Here is a 17,427-nt window from a genome sequence, read left to right as displayed (position 1 = left end):
CCGAACCCACCCTTAACCCTAACAGAAGTAACGATAACCCATGTAGCTAATTAAGAATCGCGCTCCGGGGGGAAGGGCCGCGCCGGACCCCGGGGGGAGGGTCAGTGCCGGGGACGGGACACCCACTCGGGGTGTGGTGGGCTCGGTCCCGCCCCCACCTGCGCGGCACCGCCCCCGCCGCCCCCGGCCCCCCCGGCACCTGCTGCTGCGGCGGCGGCTCCGGCCATGGGCGCGCTGCGACGGGCGGCGCTGGCGCTGGCGGCGCTGCTGGGTGAGCCCCGCGGCACCGGGGGGCTCCGGGGAGGGGGCGCCGGGGGAGCACCCGAAGAGATGCGGGAGCACCGGGGGATGCGGGGCGGGACGCGGCAGAGCTTTCGGGATGCTCCAGGCGGAGTCCGGCGGTGCTGGCGGCTGCACCCGGCAAGGCTCGGGGGGAAGCGCTCAGGACGCGAGGCAGAGCGGCGGGTACGGGGCAGGACCCGGTGGTACCGGGGGAGCCCCGTGGGACTCGGGAAAAGCGGGATGAACCGGGCAGGACGAGCGAGAGCTTTTGGGAGGGCATCGGGCAGGACCCGGAGATACCGAGGGGGTCACCGGGCAGGGTGTGGGAGCGGCCGGAGGCACCGGGCAAGACACCCGGGAGCCCGGCGCCGGCAGGCAGGACCCTGGGAAGCTTTAGGAGGGCACCGGGAAGGACCGTGGGGTACCGGGGATGGGGGTCACAGTACCCACCTGTCTCTGCGCCCCCAGTCCCCTACCCCAGCAGGCAGATTGGTGTGAGGATGAGGGGGTCAATCCATCCCCGTCCCCTTTTAGGAGTGCCCGGAGTGGAGAAAATCCGAGTCTTCCCGGGAAAAGCCAAAAGTCCCTTGGAGCTGCCAAACAGCCCCTTCCAGCACCCCCAAACCCGAAGCACCCCGATATGGGGACACACCAAGGACTCCGATGTGAGAGTCCACAGTTCACTCCCTGCGTGGCATTGTGCAGGAAAAAAAATCCATTTGTTTCCCCTTGTTTACTGGTGCTCCACAGCCATCCCAGCTGGTTTTGAGAGGAGGGGGTCTCAAGCCTTCTCTGTCCATGGGTAAAAATGTCCCTTCTCGTCCCTTCTTGTCCCTTCATGTCCCTTCTTCCACCCTTCATTTCCCACCCTCTTTGAGATTTTTTGGAACTGCCACAGTTGCTCCAAAAGGAAACATCCTTTGGCACTCCCAGCAAAGGAGAGGCCTTTGGAGAAAGGAAACGGCCCCAAAAACAATGGCAGCAGCATTTCCTTCCAGCAGAACACTGGGTGGGGGTCCTGGAGCCGCCACTTGTTCCTCCTTGTAGATTTTCTTCCTTGATGAAAGTTAATGTTGATGTGAGGCGCAGGGGTCACTCATCCCTTAAATCCCATCAGGGCGCTCCTTTGCCGCATCCCGATGGCATTTTTTGCATGGAATCATGATGGATTCCCACAAAAAAAGTCACGTTTGAGCCCTGGGATATGACATCACAGGCACTGACAGCTCAAAATGCAGCAAAAAGACCCTTTTGAACCCCAAGTGTATTTTTCCTTTAGTTTTGCTTTCAAGCAATCCTTCCTCGTCCCGTGGGATCCTCATGGGTATTGTGATGGGGAAAAGCAAAGTGAGGGATGTCTGCCATCCCTGTTCTCTTCCCAGTCCTGATCCCATCCCATCCCATCCTATCCCATCCCCAATCCCAACTCCAATCCCTTCCTCAATCCCATTCCAGTCTCATCCCCTGCCCATCCCATCCCATCCCATCTCCGCCTCTCTCTCCCACACCCAGGGGTGAAGCACGTTTCCATCTATAGCAAAGTCACATATGATTATTGCATTATTTAATTTTTTTTCCCCAAATTTGGTCTCTCTGGAGGATAGGGCACTTTCTGCCCCCCCTCCACCCCCGGGGTCGTGAGAAATGCCGCTGTGGATTTTCCCAACGGACACTGCTCCACAGCCCGGCATCTCCTATCTGCCCGTTTATAAATAGTCAAAGTTAAGGGAAGAAAAGGGAAAAAAATCCCCAAAAATAATTTTTAAAAAAGGGAAGGCTGCATTGCCGTACTGAGATGCTCCTTGACCTCTTTCCAAGCTTTTTCAAGGGTCCCTTTTCCGGCCAGATTCCCGCTGTGTATTTTAAATCCCAAGCTTGGTCTTTTGGGATTTAATTTGGGTCTGGGTTTCACATGACTCCAGCGCCTTAATCGTATCAACCGGGGTCATCAAACCCCAACCGCCCCCGGGATATAATTCCCCATACAGTTAATGGTTTAGAGACTCGGGGAGGGGGCTGGAGGGGGAGTTTGCTTTTTTGGGGGTTCAGACTGTGCCTGAGCCAGGAAACAGCTTTTTTTGGGGGGGGCTGAAATGATGCAATTTTAGATGAGGATAGGGTGATTGATATCAGCACAGGGATTAATGTTAAGATTGCAGGGATTTAAAGGTGATTTTTTTTCCATAGGAAAAAAAATTCAAAGGGAAATTTAAAGCAGTTTTTAATTTTTTTTTTTTTTTGCCCTGAGAAAATTTAAAGTATTTTAGAATGCTAAACTGTAAGACATTTGTTCCATAGGGGGGAAAAAAATTATAGCTATTTTTAAAGGTAAATTTAAGTCTATTTTGCTTTTCCATATGCAAAAAAATCCCAGCAGATGGGCTGGGGCGGGGGGAAAACACCCGGGCAGGTGTTTAGCTCAGGGCAGCTGGATAAAAATCCAGGTTTTGAGCCCAAAGAGCAGGCGGGAGGGGCTGAGGGCCCCAGGCCCCCCCGGATTCGTATGAGCACCACGAGCGGCTTAATTTTTTCGATCTGGTTAAAGCATTAGAGGATTTGGAGCGTCGAGGTGGCCAAAGCCAGTGCTGTGCCAGGGGGTTCGGTCCCGTGCCTGCAGCTCCAGACCCAGCTCCACCAGCCCTTCTTAGGGACACATCTGTCCAGGACGAGAAATTTGGGTGAATTCTGCAAGAAAAAGGGGATTTGGGGAAGCAAGCAGATTCCCGATGCACCCGAGGGGAGATGATGGAGCCGGGATCTCCTGTTGCCGTAGGAGTTTCAAGATTGACAGAGCAAAGCTGCAGCCCCAGGGCAAAATTAACATAATTAACGCGGACATCATTAAGTTTCAGAGTTACCACAGCAGCTTTGAGGCACACGGGGCTGTTTTAATGCCCTGAGGTGAGATAGGAAACCTCTGGCTGGTGCCAGAACATCTTTTCCCTCTCTGGAGCCTGGATTTCCCCAGGAATCCCCGGGAATCCCCAGCACCCTTTGGCCCAGCATCTTTTATTGCCCAAAAAGTCATGCTGACAGAGGAGGTGGGATGAAAAATCTGTATTTTCCCAGCTGTTGGGGATGCACAGGGGTTTAGAAGCTGTGGAGTCATTTATCGATGCCATCTGCATAATTAATGAACTATATTATTAATAATATTTTATTATTACTGTCATTATCATAATATCATCACTCTTTTATTACTATTATCATTATAATTGCTGCTATAATTGTTATTATAACTGTTGCAATTATTTTTATTGAATTACAATTATAATTATTCTACAAGGTCTATAACCTGTTAACTCTAATATTTCTAATATAAATTACACTACACTTATTGAATATAATCTATCTTCTAAATTATCCCAATTTAACTCACTTTTATAATAATGGAGGATCTGGGCTGAAAACACCTGGATTTTCCCATGTGTTGGGAATGCAGGGAGGTTTAGGGGCTGTCCCATTTGCATAATTAATTAACTGCATAATTTTATTAGTATTAGTATCAGTATTATCATTATTATGACTGTTATCATTATTGTATTGGAATCATTGTTATAATTCTTATAATCACTGTTACAATTATTTTTATTATCATTATTAATATCACTTTTATCATTATTATTCCCAGTTCTTTAATTATTATTCTCACTTTGATCATTGCTCACATTATTCTGAGCACTATTATCACTCTCACATCCCCACTATTATCCCTATTCTTACAAAAATATACCTATATTTATAACTATTATAAATTATATGTTCTCAATTATCTATTTTGTTCTGGAAATTCCAATTTAGTGAATCTCCATCCCATATTTCTTTCCACTTTGTCTAAATTTAATACAATCATCTGTATAATTACATATAAATACACTGTAATTACCATTTTTTTTCCTATACTGTCCATTGGACCTGATACCACAGCTTCATATAATTAATAAATAATATTATCAATGATTTGGGACCTGCAGGCGCCTCCAACATCTCCCCCCCTCCCAAACCCTCCAGGATTTAAAGGTTTATGTTCTTAGCCTGGGTGAGCTATTTTTACGCATCCTCACCAGACTGGGCCTTATTTCTCCCAGTTTTTCACCAGAGAAAGGAAATTTAATTATTTTTTTTTAATTCCTGAGAAGACTTATCAGCCGGAGCAGAGTTTCCTGCCTGGAGCTGCAAGGCTCCGTCCGGAAATGGCACCAATGCCTTGCCAGGAGGGGGGATGAACGGATGCAGGAGGAGGCTAAAAATACCCCCCAGCGCCTTGTTTTCCTCTTCCCACCCTGGAAAAATCCAATTAAAACCTCTGAGCTCTTAGGGAAAAGTGCAAGGTTATTGAAAGCTCCCGAAATCCTGCAAATCCAGGCGTTTTCTCCCCCCAAACTGAGGATTTGGGATGATGGGGTAGCATCATCCTTTTCCCCCTGCATCCCAATGTGAAGCATCCCTGGGGCACTGGCAGGAGCGGGGCCAGCCGGGGTCACGGATCGATGGGGGATGCAGGGATGGAGCTGCTGGGATGCAGGGCCTCGGTGATGTTCCCCTGGGAAAAACAAACCAACCCCAGCACAAACTCAGCCTCGCCTGAGCCGATTAATTTTCTGGCTGAGCCTTAAGGGCAAAGCTGGGGAATGATCTTCCCCCAGGAGCTGAGCATCCCTCTCTGGTCTGTGGTACCCACTCTTTCCCCATTGCCTCCTCCCAGTGGGGCTTGGGGGGATGCTGATGGTGACAGGGGACTGGGATGGGATATTTGGGGTCAGATGAGATGGGGCACCAGAGGAAGCCACTCATGGATTATCCCAATTTAGTGCTGGCAGCAAAAAGGGGGAATACTGGGATGCTGGAGAAGGCTTGTGGGGTGCTCATGGGGGATCCCTACAGATAAATCCCATGGGATCTGGTGCAGCATCATGGGGATCTGGGAGTACCCCAGTACTGAGTTAAGGGGGCTGTCTGCCCACGGGAGGCAGCTGTCTCTTGGGAGGGGGGACCTGGGCCTTAGGAATTCCCAAGCCGAGTGTGGGGCAAAAGCTGGGATGGGAGGGAACAGCAATGTCCTGCATCCTCCGGAGCAGGCGCAAAGCCCTTCCTGTGGCGGGGAAGGAGGCAAAATGTTCTCCTGGCCCAGCTTCCTGCTGATAACCTGGGATTGTTGTTTTGTCTTGGGAACGGGGCTTTTTCTCACAGTCAGTGAGGTTTTGTAGAGAAGTGGCACCTGGGATTGAGTAATTTCCTGGTTTCTTCCCTCTCCCATGGGCAGGTGTCTCCTTGGCCGTGCTGGAGGTGCATGTGGGGACGAGCCTGGTGTTCTCCGTGGAGGGGCAGCAGGCGGTGCTGCCTGCCTGGTACACCAGCCACTCCCAGAACAAGCCCTACGTCAGCTGGATGCTGAACAAGAATCCTGGTCCCTTCCAGGTGAGGACAGGGGCTGCAGGACCAGAGATGGAGGGGGCCAAGCTGGGAGGTGCCGTGGAGGGGGTGCTGGTGGTGCCCATGATGGGGGGAAGGTTATGGTCCCCACCATGTGATGCTCGTGATGGGATGACACTCGTGGTTCCCATGCAGGGAAGATGCCCACAATGGTTAAATGCCCATGTTGGGGGGGAACCTCATGGTGGCCTACAATGGGTGAGTGTCCGTGGTAAGGACGTGGTGCCCATGACGAGAGATGCCCACAATGGGGAGATGCTCGTGGTGGGGACGTGCCCATGGGGAGATGTGTGTGGTTCCCACAGTGGGGGCATGCTTGTGGTGCCCATGGTGCAGAGTTGGCCCATGATGGGGTGAAGTTCATGGTGCCCACCATGGGGAGGTGACCACCATGGAGGACATGCTCGTGGTGCCCATGATGGGGACATACCCCTGGTGCCATCCCCATACCCATGGGGAGCTGCTTGTGATGGGGTGGTGTCCATGATGGGGGAAGTTCATGGTGCCAACCACGGGGGGATGCCCTTGATGAGGGGTGCTCATGGTGATGTGTAGATGCCCATGATGAGGTCATACCCACAGTGCCTGCAGTAGGGAGGTGCTTGTGGTGCCCACAGCAGGCAGAGAAACAAGATGGGGAGAGATCCAAGATGGGGAGATACCTGTATGGGGAAGTGTTTGTGGTGTCCACAGTGGCAGATGCTTACAGTGGGGAGATGATTGTGGTCCTCGTAATCAGCATGATCAGGAGGTGCCCACAGTGGGGAGGTGCTCATTGTGCCCATGAGAGGAGATGCTCACGCTGGGGGCATGCCCAGGGTGCCTGCAATAGGGAGGTGCTTGTCGTGCTCACGATGGGGAGATACCCATGGTGGGGATATGTCCTTGGTGCCTACAATGGGAAAATGCCCACAGTGGGGGTACTGCTTGTGGGTGTCCCTCATGGGGAGATGCTCGTGTTGGGACAATTCCTCACGGTGCCCATGCCAGGGGTATTCGTGCCTGTGGTGGGGAGCTGCCTGCAGTTCCCTTGTCCAGGATGCTCAAGGCAGGTGAGACTGGAGGACTCTTATGCAGCAAGCGCTGCTCTACAGAATTTGAGATTTGGGGAGTTTTTCTCCCCAGCAACACCTTCCAGAAGCGAAAGCATGTACTTTTTTCCTGTGCAGATCCTGTCATACCTGGGCGGGAAGGTGAAGGTGGAGGAGACAGATCTGAAGCCCCGCATAGGGTTCCTGTACGACATCTTCACCCACGACATCTTCACCCACAACATCTCAGTGTTCATCAACGCCACCCGGGAGCAAGACTCGGGTCAGTACATGTGCTCCGTCAACGTGGAGGATGACACCATCAGGTTGGACAAGAACATCGGTGTCATCAACCTCACCGTGCTGGGTAAGGCTCTGCCAGTCACCCTGGAGGCTCCCCCTGGGGCCCCTAGGGACTAACGTCAGTGCCCACAGTGCCGCCGGCCGCCCCCACCTGCCAACTGCACGGCAACGCCGTCGTGGGGGCCAACGTGACCTTGATCTGCTCCTCCAAGAAGGGGAAGCCCTCGCCCATGTACCAGTGGCAGCGTGAGCCGCCCACCCTGCAGGTCTTCTTTCCCCCTGCCCAGGGTAAGGTGGCACCAGCGTGGGGCTGGGGTGGGTGGGATGGGATATCCCGAGCTGAGGGATTCTTTGGCTTCATCCTCTTAACCACTTCCTGCACGAGGAGGTGGAAGGTGTAGGGGAGGCTGTGAGGCAGCACCCAAATTTCTCACCTGCAGACCGGGCCAGGGGAACCCTCAAGCTGACCAACCTCACCCTGGAAATGTCGGGGGTCTACGTCTGCAGGGCTGAAAACCAAGCAGGTTCTAAGAACTGCAGCATTGTCCTGGAGGTACACTCAAGTGAGTACGTGCCCACAGGGTTGGGGAGGGGGACACATGAGGTCCCTGTGGGAATAAGGGGATAAGGGAATCTCTGTCTCTCTCTGGCAGCAAGCACCAAAGCAGTCATTGCCGCCGCCGTGCTGGGCTCCTTGGGTGCCCTTGCCACCATCATCTTCTTTGCTCAGAAGGTTGTTGGCTACAGGAGGAAAAAACGTGACAGCCAGGAGGAGGGAGCCAACGAGATCAAGTGAGGCGCTCTCCTGTGGAAGGGGTTCAAATCATTGTTAGGTTTCAGGGTTAACGGGCGAGGAGGGTGTTTCCACCTCTGGCCTGTCATTTCTCAGGTTCAGAGTTAATAGTGGAGAAGAGTTCTTGATCTCTGGACAGTCATCAGTATGCTCCAGAGGTAACAATCAGGAGGGAAGTTTCTACCTCTGGCCAGTTGTCATTAGGTTTCAGAGTTAATGAGGGCATTTTCCACTTCTGTTTTCCCCTTTCCCTTTTTCCTTTCTGTTTGGGGATATCTGCACAACCTCATTGCTCAGGGTGAGTACACTGGGGTGGGGAATGGAAAGGTTCCCAGAGCCCATCTCTGACGCTCTCCCCTCTTGGCAGGGAAGACGCCGTGGCACCCAAAACCCCGTCGTGGGCAAGGAGGCCAGCTTCAGACACCATGTCCAAAACCAGCACCCTGTCCTCCATCGCCGGCACCCGGCAACCCTACGGAGCCAGAGCCCCCTCCGACACCGCCTCCATCCTCACCACCACCGGCAGCTACCGGGGACCCCCGCCCCGGGGAGGGGGGCGGCCCCCCAACCTCTCACCCCCTGCCGTTAACGGGACCCCCCGGCGCCGCCAGGATCCAGCCGCCGCTCCCATGGGGTCGTTGCCCCCCTCCAGCCTGGCACGAGCAGGTGCCGTTCCCGTCATGGTGCCAGCACAGAGCCGAGCTGGCTCCTTGGTGTGAGCATCCCCCCAAAAAAACAGGGGTGCCCATAGCCAGCCCACCCCACTCCCTGTTTCCTGGGGTGGTTTTGTCCCTTTTTGGGTTTCCTTTTCTTTTGAACAGATGCCTCGAGCAGCTGGACTCATCGTGGGCGTGTTTAATGAGCGCAGGGGCTCTCTGCGTTTGGAGGGACTGAGTCTCCCCATAAATATCACCCCCAAACCAGCCCCAGCTCTGCCTCAGGGGTGTCCCCTTCGTATTATTTTTTTTCTATATCTATATATCAGGTGAAATGAGGGATTTTTCATAAAAGAGCATTAAAGGTGGGGGGGTGGGTGACATGGCCACACACACACACACACACACACACACACACACACACACTTTTTTTAGGGGTTTTCTGATTAAAAGCTGCTGCGCTGCCCAGCACTGGAGCTTCGGGTGAGTTTGTGCAGATTTTGAGGCGGGGAGTGATATCCCACGACCTTCTGGGCGATGTCATAGGGCAGGGTGATGTCACAGTGCACCAGCCAAGGTCCTCAGGGTGAGGTGATGTCATGATGCCCGTGTTGTCACACCCCGTGACTGTGATGTCACACCCTGTGTCAGGAGGTGTGATGTCACAATGAGCGTGTGACATCACAGCATCTGACTGATGCCTGTATGATGCCATACAGGCGTGTCACGGGTCCATCAGGCATGTCATGTGTGCCTGCATGATGTCACACTCACATCACACAGCAGTGGTGACGTGACACATGCCTGTATGATGTCACACCCACAGTCACACCTAGCAGTGACTTCACACGTAGTGGAATGATGTCACTCCGGCCATCACACACACCTGTATGGCATCACACATCCAGCAGTGACATTACACACACCTGTATGGTGTCACAACAGCCATCGCCTGTCCAGTAGTGACATCACCACCTATCTCATGCCAGCACCTCACAAGTAATCTCCTACCCACAAGTGATGTCACGCCGCACCCTGTGCACCAGCGTGATGTCACGCCAGCTGTCACACGCTTGGCAGTGATGTCACACGTGCCTGTAAGTACACATGGGAGATCACTGCTGGGCACCACCTGCCCCACGCCCATCCCATCCCTGCCCGCTGTGACCTCACCGCTCTGCCAGTGACATCGAAAGGCACCGAGGACAGGCCGGGGCTCTGGCAGGGGCGTTTATTGGGGCGGGGGGTGTCTGGGGTGGGGGGGGGCAGCCAGGGACAGGGGCAGGTCCTGGCTGTGGGGGCACCCCGGGGGACGCATGCGGGGGGCAGGGGGTGAAGCGGGGGCTCCTGGGCCTCGACGGGCGGCGGCGGGAGGGGTTCGGTGGCGAGGGGGTTCCGGTGAGCAGCTGGTGGCCCCTGCAAGCAAGGAGAGAGCGAATGGTCAGCCTGGGCCTGGCCCTGCCTGTACCCTGTGCCTTGAGCCTTGCCTGTACCCTGTGCCCTGCCTGCACCTTTAGTGCTCTCTGTACCCTGTGCCTGCCTGTACCCTGCACCCTGTGCCTTGTCTGCACTCTGTGCCCTGCACTTGCACCCTGCCCACACCCTGCACCCTGCCCTCCCCCTGCCCGCACCCTGCTCATGTGCTGCTCCTGCAGCCTGCGCCCTCTCCATGTCCTCCCCCTGCCCACACCCTGCCCGTGCCCTACTTGCAGCCCACCCACACCCTGCCTGCACCCTTGTCCTGCCTCCACTGCTGCCCACACTCTGCCCTCACCCAGCCCAGGAACGCGGGGGGGGACCACTGCCTGCACCCCCTAGACAGAGCACTGTGGCAGAAGGAGGGGAACCTGGCTACCCTGCTGCCAACCTGCTTAGCCCCTCTAATAAAGCATCCCAAAGGAACCTCTGGGCCCTAAGAAGCTGCACAGCACCTGCACTTGGCAGCTGCCCCCCCACTGCAGCCCTGTGACATCCTCTCTGCAGCCCTAGTGCAGCCTCAGTGCATCCTCACTCAATCCTCACTGCAGCCTTATTGAATCCCCACTGCTTCCCCACTGCATCTTCTGTTCGTTCCCATTGCATCCTCACTGAATCTCTGTTGCTTCCCCACTGCATGCCCAGTTCAGCCCCACCACATCCTCACTGCATGCCCTTTGCAGCCTCACTGCAGCCTCACCAAGTTTTCACACTGTCCCCACTGGATCTTTGCAAAATCCCTACTGCATCCTCAGTTCATTCTCATCCCAGCCCCACTGAATTCCCTCTCCATCCTCAGTGCATGCTCACTGCACTGTCACTGAATCTCCAGTGCATTTTCACTGCATCCCCGTTGCTTCCCCACCACATTTTCGTTCTGTTCCCACTGTACCCTCAGTTCATCCCCCCTGTGTCCCAGCTGAGTTCCAGTTCCATCCTCACTACATCCTCAGTTCCTTCCCACTGCAGCCTTGTGAGTCCCCACCGCATCCTCACTGCATCTTTCTCTTCCTCCGCACTGCATTCCCGCTTCAGTTCATCCCCACTGTATCTTCACTAAATCCCCACTGCATTCCAACTCCATACTCACTGCATCCCAGTTCCATCCCAGTTCCATCCCAGTACCATCCCAGCTGCATCTCCAGCAGCCCCGCCACACTCACGTGGCCGAGCCGGCAGCACGCCCTCCCCGCCGCTAACCCCGAACGAGCCTCGCCGGTACCCGGGGCCATCCCGCGCTCACGGCACCGGCACGGCACAGGGCACGGCCCGGGCACGGCGCAGCCACCACCCGGCCTCCAATACCACCCGGCCTCGGCACCGTGGGCGCTTTTTAAATTTACCTTTTCCTGCCAGGAGACTGTGACACAGGCTTTTAAAAATAGCATGTGCTGAGGCGAGGCGCTCGGGGTGGTGTTGCTAAGGGAGAGATTCAATCCAAATCTAGGGCTGCGCCTTCCCATCCTACTTCCCATCCTTCCCAACTACTACGGCGCGCACCCAAAATTAGGGCAAGGCAGGGGCTGCCTGCCTGTGTGTTTCCATCTCCTGGGAGGAAAAAACCCTTCTCCACCCTGAACCAGTGGAAAGGGAAGGTGAAGGTTGCTCCACCCCAAACCAGCTTGGGGAAGGATGCTCCATCCCAAATCAACACAGCAAAGGACCCTCCAAGCAGCATCCTTATAGAACTGACGCAGTTTTGGGGAGAAGAAGTGGGGTTTGGGATGTACCTAGTCGCCGTTGCGGAGGTCGCCGCCGCGGGTGCTGTTGGCGCACTCGGCGTCCTTGGTTTTCCGATCAATCTCACCCCCTTTGATCTTCTTGCGGGTCATATGGCCACGGAAACTGGCCTGGATCTTGGCAGCTGCCGCGTTGGCATCAGGATCGTCCAAAGGGATGTCCAGGATGTCCTCGTCCAGCTTTGTGCAGGCTCCCTCCTGACGGTGGCAAGGGCAGGGTTACAGCTGGAGGGACCTTGAACAGTGCAGCCCCCTCCCCAAATGAATCCATTCAAGAAAGTCTTAAATGAGCCCCTGTTCTAAAAATTAGGGGGAGGGCTGCTGAAAATTAGGTTTACTCATTAAAAATTAGGCTCCTTTGCTAAAAATGAAGAGTTTTAAAAATGAGGATTTTTAAATCAAGGTCCTTTGCATGTGTCTTGGGGAAATGGCAATCAAAACTGCAGGCGGGGGAAGATGCTTCACCTCCTGCTCCTCCCTAAATCCCACCCTGGACCAAATGGCTGCAGGAAGCCAGACTCCAGCCAGAGTTATCATGCAGGGAGAGGAGAATCCATGGGAGCAGAGGATGGGTTCTAGGGGCTATTTTTGGCACAGGGCTGGGGCCCATCCTGCATAAAATGAGCTGGTCATGCCTCAGTTTCTCCTTCCCTCGTAGCCTGTTGCATCCTCCTGCAGCCCTCCTCAGGGCTTTGGTTGAAAACAGCAGGAAATTTGGGAAAGGAGTGATGCCAGAAGGGAGGAAAAGCCCCATCAAGGACAAATCACTGTAACCCATTCCCTTCCTGCCACATCTAACCAGATCAGTTGGACTCAGGACCAAGTTCAACAGGGGGAAAATAAATTAAAAAAGAAAAAAAGGGAAAACGAAATGAGGTGGAAATGAGCTGGCATTGGATGATCCAGTGCTGGCAGCTGTGGGGATGAAGCCTTTGTGCTGCCCCACGAGCATTTGGAAGGACTTAAAGGAGTTCTGGGGGGCTTTTTTTGAAGCTGTAGATTTGGGGGGGAAGGAAGCTCATCCCATGGGAGTGTGCCATGACTCGATAGAGTTGCTCAGGTTGTTTTACAGTTGTGAAAGGTGAGGATGGGTCCAAGGTGGAAATGATATGTCCAGGGTGGAAATGTTATAGCCAGGGCTGGAAATCCTATATCCAGGGCGGGAAATCCTATAGCCAGGGGAGAAATCCTATAGCCAGGGGAAAGAAATCCTATATCTAGGAAAGAAAGCCTATATTCATGAGAGAAATCCTATATATGTAGAGGTGGGGGAGAACAACCTATATCCAGGGGAGAAATCCTATATACAGGTGGGAGAAACCTATATCCAGGGGAGAAATACTGTATCTGGAGAAGGGAATCCTATAGCAAAGGAGGAAAACCTATACATGGAGGGGCATATCCTATATCCAGGTGAGAAAGCCTATATCCAAGAGAGAAATCCTATATTAGGAGAGAGGAAATCCTATATCCAAGGCAGAAATACCATATACAGGTCGAGAAAATCTATATATGTGGGGGCATTTCCTATATCCAGGGAGAAATCCTATGTTCAGGGAAGAAATCCTACATACAGGTAGCAGAAACCTATATCCAAGCTGAGAAATCCTGTATATAGGTAGGAAAAATATATTTTCAGGAGAGAAAAAAATCTGATAGTCAGGGAATAAATCCCATATTCAGGGGAGAAAACCCATAAACAGGGGACCATAGCCTATACTGACAGGAGAAATCCTACATTCAGTGGAAAAACACCAAATCCATTGGGTGAAAACCTCTATGCAGCTGATGAAAACTTGTATCTAGGGGAGAAATCCTATATTGAGAAGGAGAAATCCTACATAAGAGAGAAAAAGCCTTATACATAGGGGAGAAATCCTATATCCAGGCAGGATAAATCCTATATCCAGGGTGGGCTTTGCCTCTCTGAAGGTGTCCAGGAGGAGAGATGGGGGCTTTTCCCTGTGCTGCCGTCCTAGCAGGAGGGGGAAAACAGGGAGGAAAGTGGGGAAAGGGGAGAAAAAAAGGGGGAAAGGGGAGAATAAAAGGGGGAAAGGGGAAGGAAAAGGGGGAAAGGGGAAGCAAAAGTCAGGGGATCAGGGAGAAAAGGGAAAAGGATGTGGTTTTCTCCCCAGGCCGGCTGGTGGCCAAGGAAGGGGAGTTCACCCTCGGGTGAGGTGAGAGGGGTGCAACCCCAGTTAAGCCCTTTTTCCATACACAGCCCCCGATTCCACCTGTAGAGCAACTGAGGGGTGGGAGGAAGAAAAAGCTAAATAAAAGCTGGATTCGAGGACAGGGGGCTTTTCCTCAGTGGGCTGTGGGGTGCAGGATGCTGGCCGTGCTGTGGCTCCGGTGGGATGGATTCCGAACTGGCAGGAGTGAGGATTTGGGGGGGCTGGGGGCAAGAAGGGCCTGGGGGGCTGCAGCAGCGCTGGGGGGTTCGCGGAGTTGGTTGAGCTCTTGGTGGGTGCAGCACCCATCGCACCCCCCGCCCCCACCACCCCAAACCCCCCGGCCGCCCCCAGCCCAGAGCAGTAATAATGGATTAAAGGCAGGAGCGGGTGCTGGGGGGATCGGGGGAAGGGGCACCTACATTGCAGCAGTCCATGGCGGAGGGCGGGTGGGCGGCCAGCGGCGGGCGAGGGGCTCCGGCAGGATCTCGCTTCCCCGGCAGCTCTCCCGGCGCAGGTGGCAAGTTGAGCGGAGCCGCTTGCCTACGTAATGCGCTTTCCTCCGGGCGAGCCTATCAGCCCGACACCCCTGCCAGGCTTTTGGGGGGGAAGGAGGGGTGCCTTATTTTTTTTTTCCTCCCTTTCTCCTCTTTTTTTTTTTTTTTTTTTTTTTTTTTTTTTTTTTTTTTATTTTCCCTCCTCCAATTTTATTTCGCAGCCTCCAACTCCCTCCTAACACTTAAAGGAGACGGCAGCTCGCTTTGGAGTTTCGTGGAACACAACATCACATGCAGAGGATGCGAGCCAAGATGTGATGAGCCTTGCCTTCGGCGTGGAGGGTTTTTCTGGGGGCAAAGTTATAGCAAGTGGGGATAATGGGTTCATTTTTGGGGGGTACATGACCCACAGTGATGCTGGAGGCAGGTTTTGCCCCTCGGGTTGGTTTGCACGGGGGAAAAAACCTTCTTGACCTACTTAGGACTTGGTCCTGAAGGAGGGCGAGGATGAGGATGGCAAGGATGAAGATGGTGAGAAAGGGTGGGCATGGTGGGACACAGTGTCCCACTGAGCACCCACAGAACCCCGGGGGTGATGTGCCCAGCTGCAGGCTCCAAGCAGAGGAGTGGGCTCCACATCTGGGGTCTGGGGGTCCCCTACCCACTCATAGGAGCATCTGACCCCCCACATTTGGGGTGTTCTCCAACCAGACCTGCACTCCCATCCACTTTCACAGCCCTCGGTGCTCCCTGCGGACCCTGCTGCTGCCCCGGACCATGCCAAGGTGCTGGGACTGGCAGGGTGAGCTGGGGCACCCCGGGAAACAGGAGGGACCCCCAGGGCAATGCGGGGGGCTGCAGCCCACAGCCCCCCCATCGCCTGCCTCGCTCGCCTCTAATCCGGGTTTGGGAGTTGCTAAGCAACTGCATAAGTCGCCCGTGGGCTCCGTGCCGATGCTGCTCCAGCCAGCCCCCAAAACACAGTGTGGCCCCCCCAAGGTGGGCACCAGCACCCACCAACCCACCTGCACAGCCGGGCCCCACTGGCTCTCTCTGGCCAAGTTTGCTCACAGGGGTCATCCTGCCTGGGGGCCTGCTGGCACTGACCTTCCTCTTTGCCACCACCACCATCCTCATCATCATCATCCCCGTTAGCATCCCTGTCCCACTGACATCACTGTTTCTGGCACTGGAACGGGCAATGTCCCCACTGCTGCTACCACCCTGTCCCCATCCCTGACCTCATCCCCATCACCTCCACCACCTTCTCCATCCCTACCACTGTCCCTGTCCCCATCTCTATTGCCTTCCCTGTCATGATCCCCATCCCACTTCTTGTCCCTATCCTCTTCATAATGCCAATCCCTGCCCAAATTCCCACTTTCACGCCCATCATCTCTGACCCTGTCCCCACCCCAGCATCACCCTCATCCCTGGCCCCGTCCCCTGCTGTATCACCATCCTTGTTCCCACTCCCATCCCATCTCCATCTGTCTCCAAGGCCACTCCTGCTGGGTGCAGGTGGTGGCACCTCTTGTCCCCTGACACCCCAGCTCCCCAGGACACCCACACACCCCGCTCCCCATCCCACTCCCCGTTCCCATCCCAGGAACATCCCACCACTGCCACCCTCAACTGCTTCACCCACACTTGGAGGTTGATGGGCTCACCCCTGCCCCAGCATCAGCCAGGCCCCCAAATTCCCCCTTGGGAAATGCTCCCAAGCATCCCTCAAATTCCCCTGTGAGCCACTGGCACCCAGCTCTCCCCCACTGGAGCCACTTTTCCACTATCACTTCTTCCCACCAGCACACTGGGGGGGGGGGGGGGGGGGGGGGGGGGCGGGGAGGGGCGGGAAATGGGAATAGTTGTGCTCCAGAAAACCCTGCTCCAGCTTCCAGGAGAAGCCTTGGCAGCTCTGCTGGGATTTTTGATGGGAAGAGATCCTTTTCCTTGGATTTTAGACCCTCCAGATCCATCACTGCCTGCTCCAATGAGAAAAGACCAGGTGTTTTGGGCGAATTAAGTAAGGAATGGTTTTTGGGGTGATTCATCCATCATGGATCTGAGAAGTTAGCCCCAAAATTAGGATTAGTCCCTCAATTAGCCCTCAAAATCTGCTCCATCCGCGGTACCCGGGTCCTGGCAGAGCCGCCGAGTGCCGCCGTCTCCCGCAGGCTGTGGCTGCGGAGGAGGGACGCGAAATGCCAGAACATTTCTAATCATTAATGGTGCATTTGAGCCTGTTCCAGGCTCTGCATTTTTTCCTCCCTGGACCCCTTCATCTGGATGATGATTTTTCAGGTGCTTCAGCACCTCCAAAATTTGAATTCCAAGGAAACAACTCAGATTTTGGAAGGGGAGAATGGGAAGTGCAGCTGGCGAGACCTGCTGAGAACATCCCGCCGTCGCGGTTTGAGATGGTGGCACCGAGGTGTTAAAAAATCCTATTAAAAAAGGGGGGGAAATCCTTAAAAGAAAAGGGAATTGGATGCTGGAATGATGCCCTGGGAGGGCAGTGTTGCCGGCTGCCGAAGCAGGAGCCGGCAGCCGGCGAGGCGGTGCTGGAGGGGGGGTCAAGGCGTAGCTGGTTGGCATCAGCCCCGGCACGGGGTCCCCGCCAGCTTTTTTTCCCCATCCCTTCTTCCTGTTTTTCCCCGCTGTCATGCCCCATGCCGTGGGCGAGCACCACATATGGCGATGGAAAACAGGAAAGGGGGGTAAAAATGGGGTGAGCGTGGATGGGGGGGTTCAGTCCTCTCCAAAAATAGAGCAGCCGGCTTTGATGCAAACCCCACTTTTTGGGGGGGGATTTTGAATTCACTGTGTGGGAAAATACAAATTTCACAGGTCAGAATAGAACTGGGGGGCCCTTGCACGCACCCCAAAATTCCATGGAGGTATCTCAGCTTATGGAGGGGGTAGGAGAGGCGAAATGTCACATCATTCCTTCACGCTGGGATGTTATGAAGTTTCTTCCAACCTCCAGGGATGCAGGGGCCTAAATAGAGAGGCTAAAAATATCATCCCGTGCTCAGCTCAGCCC

The 17,427-nt window shown here is 54.4% G+C and overlaps 2 protein-coding genes across 2 annotated transcripts; one reads left to right on the top strand and one right to left on the bottom strand.

Moving 5' to 3' along the window:
* Positions 1 to 141: 141 nt before the first annotated feature.
* On the top strand, positions 142 to 8,969 carry LOC134053562 (endothelial cell-selective adhesion molecule-like). Its single transcript, XM_062508621.1, has 7 exons — positions 142 to 271; positions 5,546 to 5,700; positions 6,885 to 7,113; positions 7,182 to 7,337; positions 7,490 to 7,612; positions 7,703 to 7,841; positions 8,210 to 8,969. Exons 1-7 carry the CDS (start codon positions 226 to 228, stop codon positions 8,559 to 8,561), a joined length of 1,200 nt encoding a protein of 399 aa, XP_062364605.1. The 5' UTR covers positions 142 to 225; the 3' UTR covers positions 8,562 to 8,969.
* A 761-nt stretch (positions 8,970 to 9,730) lies between these two features.
* Positions 9,731 to 14,931, bottom strand: NRGN (neurogranin). Its single transcript, XM_062508741.1, has 3 exons — positions 14,307 to 14,931; positions 11,705 to 11,911; positions 9,731 to 9,914 (listed from the first exon to the last, which is right to left on the bottom strand). Exons 1-2 carry the CDS (start codon positions 14,319 to 14,321, stop codon positions 11,705 to 11,707), a joined length of 222 nt encoding a protein of 73 aa, XP_062364725.1. The 5' UTR covers positions 14,322 to 14,931; the 3' UTR covers positions 9,731 to 9,914.
* Between the last annotated feature and the right edge of the window lie 2,496 nt (positions 14,932 to 17,427).

This window comes from Cinclus cinclus, chromosome 25 (assembly GCF_963662255.1).
Source record: "Cinclus cinclus chromosome 25, bCinCin1.1, whole genome shotgun sequence".
Lineage (NCBI taxonomy): Eukaryota > Metazoa > Chordata > Aves > Passeriformes > Cinclidae > Cinclus > Cinclus cinclus.
This window is presented reverse-complemented; position numbering and strand designations above follow the sequence as displayed.